Source organism: Opisthocomus hoazin, chromosome 4 (genome assembly GCF_030867145.1).
Source record: "Opisthocomus hoazin isolate bOpiHoa1 chromosome 4, bOpiHoa1.hap1, whole genome shotgun sequence".
Taxonomy (NCBI): Eukaryota; Metazoa; Chordata; class Aves; order Opisthocomiformes; family Opisthocomidae; genus Opisthocomus; species Opisthocomus hoazin.
The window spans coordinates 48,785,596-48,794,690 of record NC_134417.1 but is presented as its reverse complement, the minus strand read 5'-3'; the positions used below and the strand labels follow the sequence as shown (position 1 = coordinate 48,794,690).

The 9,095-nt window shown below is 40.5% G+C and overlaps 1 protein-coding gene across 6 annotated transcripts in view; it reads right to left on the bottom strand.

Annotated features, from left to right (window-relative positions):
* Nucleotides 1-265: 265 nt before the first annotated feature.
* Nucleotides 266-9,095, bottom strand: part of GADL1 (glutamate decarboxylase like 1) — a 92,517-nt gene continuing 83,687 nt past the window's right edge. For all 6 annotated transcript variants that reach the window (XM_075418961.1, XM_075418967.1, XM_075418963.1 and 3 more), the window contains one exon: nt 266-3,257. In XM_075418961.1, the coding sequence (XP_075275076.1) occupies nt 3,084-3,257 (174 nt within the window). In that variant the 3' untranslated portion in view covers nt 266-3,083. The remainder of the gene's footprint in view (nt 3,258-9,095) is intronic.

Here is a 9,095-nt window from a genome sequence, read left to right as displayed (position 1 = left end):
AAAATTATTAGAAGTAGACACAAGAAATTACAAAGATGGAAAGAGCCAATGGATCAGCATCTACAATGATTTATACCTGCACCTCATTACTTCCAGAACTTGGCTTAGCATCCCAAGAGACGACCCTTCTCAGTAACTAGGAGAGGGAGCTCACGGGCCTATCCCATTAGCTAGAATAGTAAAAAAACAAATAAAATTGCCATTTCCGCAAAAACAATTTAACCTCTGCATTTGAAAGCAAAAGTAAGATAAATTGTGACACATGTTCATCCAATAAGTTTATTAAAGATGATATGGGCACAGCACACAGATAAACCACATCCTGAAGCAGGGTTAAACTAGGTTTCACATTTTAAAGCTGTGCTGGCAGTTTGTTGTTTCTCCATCTGGAGAGCTCATGAGTATCTTCTTTATATATATATATATATATCTATCTATCTATCTCAGCAGTTTCAGACTGACAAATGACAAACACAACCTGTATTTATAAGGTGGTCATTTACTTCACCTTTTATTAAAATCACCAGCTACAAAACAGACATTTTGTACATACTAAGAAACTATGAAAAAATGACAACAGTCCTGAAATGAGACCATCATACTGCGCACCTAGGACACGATAAGGGTTCAGAAATAATAGAAAATATATAGAGATGAGAGAAGGTACTCGCGTGACACTTGAAGGTTAACTTATACCTTTGAAGAAATCAGTGCACATGTTTATTGGAGACCTATTTTATGCAAACATTAAAAAAGTTCCATTTTGCTCTTATTTAAAATACTATAGCCACTACTGCTACGGAAAGGAACTATGTTACTTCAGTCTGACACGTGTCATAAGTATCACTATCTGGAAACAGAAGTGCACTAACAGCATGATGAGAAACAAGACAGTAACATACTTATGATAGCAGCAGTGTCACAAAACACCATGGACCAAATTCTCTGCCGACAGAAGGTGACGTACGTCCCCCTGAACCAACAAAATCAAGTACTCGCCAAGAATCTGGACCATAATCAAAACATCCTGACATTGTATTCTGTTTCTCCCTTCAAGGTCAAAAAAACAGAAGGAGAGAAGGCAATAGTCTTATCTATCTCCAGAAGCAACAGTGAAGTCATCCCATCCATTCAGCAGCCCTTGCCTACTCTCCACTCACTTCAGAATGGCTGGGAGGCCAAATAAGCCTTACGGGCCCCGAATTTAGTTAGAGGCTTTCCAAGATCATGATGGCTAGTGTAGCCAGAAGCACAAGGCAATAAATGATAGAGTGATCTGTAGGTATTACAGGGCAGAATCCAGGAGCCACCTTGTGGTATTCATTTTTAAGGTAATATCAACGTGGCTTTTGGCTTAAAGTCCCATGGATCAGTATAACAGCACAAGAATATTCACTTCCAGGACACTGTTAATGGCATCTGTCAAGTGGTGCAGGCTGACTCCTGCTCCTATCTACCGGTCTGATAGTGTGATGTCCTTGGTTATTGTGACCTTGCTAAACTTTCCACACCATCATCCTGGAGACTGGAAGTAGGAATGTCACACAACGTTGGATCCTAGTACAATGCAGGAAATGAAAACAAGAAAGCATTGTGCCTAAAGACAGCTTTCAGCAGGACAAAACACGTTTTGCAGAAAGGTTCATATTGGTCAGTGCCACTTCAAATACATAATAAGGAACAAACGTCAAAACATTAATGTTAAGTAGGTGTTGATTACAAGGTGAGAGACATGGTTGTTTCCATTAGCTACCTGCAAGAACTTCACCCCAAGAAATACATTTCTATCTTTATAAATAGATCATTTTGTAGAACAAAAACAGTTCAAAAGTACATGGTAATTCTTAACACAAAGACAAAGTTCAGAACCTAATTTTGCAACTTAAGATTGACCAAAAATGTTCAAGCTGTTCATATCCTAAATGCAGAGGCAGGCCTTCCCTGATCACAACCACCTTTAATTTCTGTATCAAAATATAAATTATACACTGATAACGTAAGACAGTCATCTCAAATCTGCAGGAAAATACAAACAGACAATGACAAATAAGTAATTTTTGCTATATTCTTAGTAAATAGTCACCATGCATAAAAAAAACGTATCTTTCAGGTAAATATATTTATTTTTTTCTCTGCTACAATTTTGAAGTGCATCTAAAAGCTGCTCTAAACAAATCTTTACACTTTAAAAATAGAAGAAGGTGAACAGCAGTTCAGAACTCATAGGTAACTCCTGTTAATACAGAGGTAAGAAGTTCTAAGTGCTATTCCAATATTCTCAGCTCTGCTAAAGTGGTGGTGATATTTTGGGTGGGCAACACTGGCAAATGCTGACAGGGCCCAATGGCTGTATTTCATAGAATTGCAAAATCTCGTGGGTTGGAAGGGACTTTAATAGGTCATCTAGTTTACCCTGCTCAAAGCAGGGTCAATATTGGTGCTCAGGGCGTTGTGCAGGTGGGTCCAGCAAACATCCCAGGGTGGCAACTGCACAACCCCATGTTGACTGTGCTCATGGCAGAACACCTAGTTAGGGGCCTTGAGCAACGCTTCATGCAAGTCCACGATGTTCAGTCATACCAGTGCAGTTACCAGCCAGGCCTCTACCTTTCAACACATACCAAACTAAAACATTGACAGAGTAGACAGAGTATTAACTAGCATTTTAAAGCTCACTGATCTAAATCCACTCCTAACAGTAGCTTCAGAGGAGTATGGCCTGCACATGTAAGTGACCAGTTTAAGCTACACTGTGCACAGGCACCCCATAAATAGCTGCCCTCCCTAGGACGTAGACATCATTTTCAGAAGTGCTCCCTTCTCGAGGAAACACTTCCCAGAATGGTGGCAGTGGTGCTGCAAGCACCAACCTGCCCCCAGCTGCTCTCAGCCCCCATCAGCAAATACTTTCCTGTGAAGGGGTGTTCTACCTGCAAAGCTCTTAACACCACTCTGTAAAATGACAGTTTCCAAACAGTATGTCAAGCTTTTTACTACCTTTCAAAAATAGCACCAGAATGCTGCTGCCATTCTCTCTCCATAAATATCACACGTGAGCAGCGCCTGGTGCTGTGGAGCTACAGCTACAAGTCCTTAGCAAGCAGTTCAATTTCATCCAGCAAGAAGTCCATGTCCTTTCGACTAACTTGCGGGCTGATCACCACCTGGCGGAAGAAGTTGACTTTGCCCCGGTGAGGCTGGTACCCAAGCATCATGCTGCCCTTCTTCATCATCCTTTCTTTAATTACAGGAGCAACCTGAAAGCAGAGACAAAAAAAGGGTCGATGTCACAGTCAGAAACACAGCACATTTGGGCAGGAACTGTATTTTGTGACTTATGAAGTTTTTTTTAAGTGTCTGAGTTCTGCATCCCGTCCCTGCATTGCCACTGCCTGCCCCAAGAAACAGTAAAGCTCAGACCTGCCGGTTAGGAGGCAGACTGTGTACTGAGACCCTCAGCTACTGGGACTCCTGGCAGAATCAGAGCAAGATCTAAAACCCTCAAAAGGCTGCTGCTTGAGGCCTTAGCATGTGACTTGGAAAGCCTGGGTTAAGGTCCTGGTCTTCCTGATTTAGATCAATGATTTGAACTCAGGAGGAACATCAACTGCAGCTGGTAAAAGGCAGGGTTTCTCTCCTTGTGCTAACTAGGCTAAGGCTGACTCCTTGCCCTTGATGGCCCTTCTCCACATCTTCTCCACATCTGCAAAGTAGCTCTCCCTAGAGGACACTCTCCATTGAACCCTTGTGAAACTTAAGCTGCCAAAGTCAGTGTGACACAATACTAAGGGAGAAGGCCCAATTCTGGAGCTTAAGATTTCATCTGTCATATTTAAGGTGTAAGTAGCATTTGGCTACACCACTCATGTTGAAGGGGACGAAATCTCATAGGTGTCTCACTGCAGAAAAAAACCCCATGAGTAAGACTGGCAGAGTCAGGTCCTTATAGCTGAACACATCTCATCCCCATAGGGCTATTAAACTTGTCCAATTTATCTTGTGGTTAACGTTAAGCGTGTGAGCAGTTCTGTGTCCTCATGCTTGAAATCAGTCATAAGCTTAAATGCATTTCTGGTTTAAGTACCCTATTCCTTGGAAGATAGAATTCAACATCAATAGAAGCAGTGTTTTAAAAAATGTGTTGCATTTTAATATATTACTAATAACACTAACGTATTTCAGAACAGTGCATTCCTTTTCTTCCTTTTGTGATGGTTTGACTCTGAACTAAGAAAATAGGTATATGACCTAACCTTGGTTGCTGCATTAATTTATTTCGCCTCTAAAAGTTACTGCCAGAAACTACCACTTGATCTGCAAAAGAAAAATGATAATGCCAACCTTGCCTTGTAGCTTTATTTCTACATAGCACATTTTTAGTAGGCAAGTCCCATACAGTTTGCTTAGATAGAAACAGCTAAGGTTTTCAACATTAACAGCCTAGCTTTCCCATATTTGTTTAGTGGTACATGTCTAAATTACCATTGTTTCAAGATGGATATTGAATTCAGAGGAGGAGTGTTTATGGTTCTAACTTGATTTGCCTCTCTGATTTTGGTTTATCTTTGTGACAAAGCTATGCGGTTTATTTAGGGTTTGTTTTTTGAACTATGAAAGTGATAGAGTCAGAACTCTAATTAAAGTCCAGAGTGTGACATCAGTATAAATTACGCACATGAAAACAATGCATATCCTTTCAGAATGCAACGTGCAATCAGAATTTTGTTTTTTTGCATACAGCTGCAAGCAAAAAATGAGATATAAGTTATGAAAGTAGTTCTGATAAACATTTGGGAAACAAGATGATAACAACGGGGACAGGAACACTCAGAATTACAACAGAAATGTTAAGAGGCATACTGTGATACCTTCAGTCACATTCAATAGCACCTTTTCCCATAAAATCCATAAAATCTAATGTGGAGCTCCAGGTGTGCCTCCTGCATAAAGATCCTAATAAAAGCTACCAATGAAAACACAATTCTGCTGTGTGTCTGCAATGCGCACATCATTTAGAAACCGAAGTAATCAAATCTGTCCCTATACCATCACCCACCTGGGTTTCTGTCTGCCTAGCAAATGATTCAAGGATTCCTCAGTTTTCTTGTTTTATAGCTCAGAATTACATCAGACTAACCTCATATAGTCCATACTCAATTTAAAAAAAAACAAAAAAACCACCATGAACAAAACACTGGAGTTCTGCTTGGATAGAGATGGTAGCTATTTTGCATGAGACAGCCTTCTTCACCCTGAAAAGTATGTTACTTGGCAAACAATCCTCTGCTTCAGACCAAATATTCCAAACTGCATGCTAACAAACCGCTGAACGCAGTACTGTGCAGTGCTAACACTAGGGCAAAGTCTGAGCCTTATAACTGTTCTTGCACAATTTGCCTGTTGTGGACTCCAATGGGAAAACGCTTGGTTGGGAACATTCCTGGTTATGCACACCAGTAAACAGACCTGCAACACGCGTTCTCTTAAACACTGAATAACTCTGGCACGGTAAACACTCTTTTCCTTCCCCTGCAGTCTGCACGTGCTGAACCCTCTAACAGCACAGAAGGCTACTAAGAGCTCTACTCTTCCATTTTTATTCACACCAGCTATAGGCTGAGATAGCAATGACACTGTGACAACGCTGGGAAGACATCAGGCCCAGGACCCATAGTGCTGGGCATCGTATATACACAGAAAAGAAACAATTTCTCCACCCCTGTACTCAATGAGATCCCCCAAGTGACTTCTGCTCATGGAATAAAGACACTACAAGTGCAAGGGGAGAAGCAAATTCTTCTTAATATACTTTATCAAGCTCTTCTTCAGGATTCAAATCCCTGTGGCAACTTTTAGCCTTTATTGATGTTCCATCACAGTTATTTCATCTTTTGTATCACACTATTGATTCTCTTCATCTCAACACCCAGTACTCCACAATCCATCATCCCAAAATGTGCAGTAGCACAAATGGAGACCATGAAAGCAAAAACATTTAGAGCTTCAGTAATTTGTGGACTGTAAATATACTGCATTTCAATAGATCTTGTCTCGCGGAAAGGAAAGGCAGAAAAATCCCACTTTCATTATCTCATTTATTATGTCATTTGCCCTCCGTGCTAATGAAGTTGTCCTCTTAATTTGAAGTGCATCCATCCCCTTTTGAAGGCAAAGCAAACACTTTCGACTTAAATGAAACAAAACAAAATATAAAACTGTCTTATGAGCTTTTGACAGGATTATTTTTGGAAAGATTTTCCATCCAGCATTTTGTGTGTTCTATTTGGTAAGGTGATGCAGCCAGTGTAACAAAACTCAGGGATCCTATCCACAGAAAGCGGTAAGGAACCGAATATATGCACAAATGCTTCAGTACGTCTCACAGAAGGACCATTAAACGACACATGCATGCCAAGATTTGGCCTTGAGGAGCTCAGGGTATGACTGCTAACTGAAAGTAAAGCCAGCTACCACCTTGCTGCATAAAAATTAGACCTATAAGGAACTAATTGCCTAGTGAGGAGTTCAATGAGTTTAATTCCCACTGAAGTCAATGAGACCTGAGGATGCTCAAATATCAGAAAGAGCTGCACAGCCCCATTCAGGATAGGCTCCTCGGAAAGCAATTTAGTGAGAGTGAGATTGCTTCACCAGTCCAATTATTTTGCTACAGAACTAACTTCAAATTGTAAATCTAATTCTTTTTGCAGCCCGTCAGTGGAGCAGCCTCAGAATTTTAAGCATAATGTATCCTAAAATGGAAGTCATCTTCTCTCTTTCGCTCCCTTCACCTCTTCCTTCCTACCGCTGGCCTCCCCTGCCAATCCATCCTGGAGATTATTATTTCAAATGCTCACTACAGCAGTGTTGTAGCTATCGGACATGGCCTTCTTCCACCTAGGAAGGTGGGGAGGAGGTGCAGTGTGTGGAAGGCCATCCTGCAGCAGAGCTGCACACATTGCGCTGTGCAACCAGAGGCCCAGGGAACTGTTTTGCCCGAGGACTAACAGGTGCATCACAGTCTCCCCCTGTGGATGCTGACATCTCGTGCTTCCCTTATTTTTAATAGCAGAGGTTTTTAAATTAGAGCAGCAATGACATAGCTGTTTAGCTCCTTGTCCATTTACCTGAGTGACAGGATAATCTCTTCTCCCACTCTCAGCCAGCACTCAGACACACTACAAACAACAGAAAGTTTTAGCTCTAAAATTTAAGCTGTTTCTATCAAGAGTTCAGACCACAGCTGACCCTCATATATATTCACATGGAGGATGCGGATGTTCCTTCCCAGCACATACACACACACAGAGCAGTGTGGTAAGGAGTCAGGACCAGCTTGGACACTACAGCCAAAGCACCTACTGCACCAGGAGGATCAGGAAAGCAATATATCTCCCTCTCCATATCTCAAGCATGCTTGAGAAGGGTGGCTCTGCGCAATGATACCACAAGGCAGTACCTTAAAAAACACTGTATTTCCCCCTACTTGACTCATCAATGACGTTCAATGCAAGTTTCTCCAACACTTCAAGAACTCCCACCAAGCTCAGGCCATGACTGCATAGCACACTTCAGCAACCCCCATTAAAGACTGACTCATCAGTGGGGTTGAGTACATTCTCAGCAGTAGAAACATGTACCTAGTGTCTCTAAGAGCAAGTTCCCAAGTTTGGACACTTAAAATCCTTTCAGAGGATTTGATGAAACACCTATTTGAGATAATTTCTTCTTCTTCCAGCTAGCAAGGCCTCCAAAACCATTCTCACAGTGGTCAAGCTACGTAAGCCTGGTTCTTGAGCTAAGAACAATTTCCTATCACGTGGGTTTCTTGTGTAAAGTGAAATCTACAGAGCAGCTCCATTACGTAGGTGATGTCTCCACTCTGTTAGTCATGGTACGGTATTAAGCTTTGGAATTCATTCACTGTAAGCTGCCTCCTGTTGAACAGTGTGGACATTTGTAATTAGAACTGGTTTGTAAAAGTTTATTCTAAGTAAAAACAAACAAAAAAAAAAATCGTAAGTTAACCAGGTGCCTAGCCTTTTCAAATCACACAGTCCCATGAACTTCTAAAATGCATACTCCACTATTACCAGCTTATAGTTCAAGTCCTATATTTACTTCAAAATAGCTGAGGTGCTCTGATGACAAGGGACAAAAAAAAGTCATGTGGCTCTTTTGTTCATATGAGATAAATCCACTGAGCCCTCAACCCCAGCTGCATTAATGTTACTGGGTATGGATAGCCAAGTAAGTTGTCCTAAGGAAAAGCAGAATTTCCCAACAAATACACTACCTTGTTCTTCTTGCTTAAATAAGGAAATAAGCACCTACTGATTTTAATTAGTCCCTTATTTTTCTGCTCTAATGTTGTCTTTGACAATTGCAATTAACAGATATGCTGAAAGTGCTAGAAAATTCAGGTTGAAAAACTGCAGAATACCTTGCTGGTAATGGAAGCCTATGTCCAACCTTGCTTATGAATTTCTTTCTCCATGCCCTCCCTTAATCTGTAATGGATCTCCTTTTAGACCTAATCCAGTATTTTCAAACTGTCCCACCACAAATGATTTTCTATGCCTCTAAGACTGTACCTCTGTTACCTGAATGCTACTTCTACTGCTGTCATTGTCACAGACATTAGTCGTATCAGTCTAGTCATACCAGATGGTGACATATCGCAACAGCTTTTCTAAACCGTAGGCTAGAGGCTATACTCTTTAAAAGCAACATTCTGTAAATTTTGTATTTAAACACTAAGGCAACAGGAGTGAGTTGCAAATTGATAAAAATGCTCTGTAAAAATATTCTGCTTAGCAATCAATTTGCAAAAAATATTTTGCTTCGGGGAAAAAAATAAAAAGTTAATTGGACAAATAGCCCAAGTGAAAAGATAGCATTAGCCAGAAAAATAAAGAAACCAGAAAAGCCTAAAGGTTTTCTAAATTTTTAAAATAAAAATATTTTAAGTATATGTTTCAAAACACTGTTTTCAATTAAGACTTAAATTCAATTGGAAATTGACCCATTTTTATTGCAGTGAGCAGAAAAGGATTGAGGAAACCGAAACTAAGCAAATTGCTGCATTTTAGCTT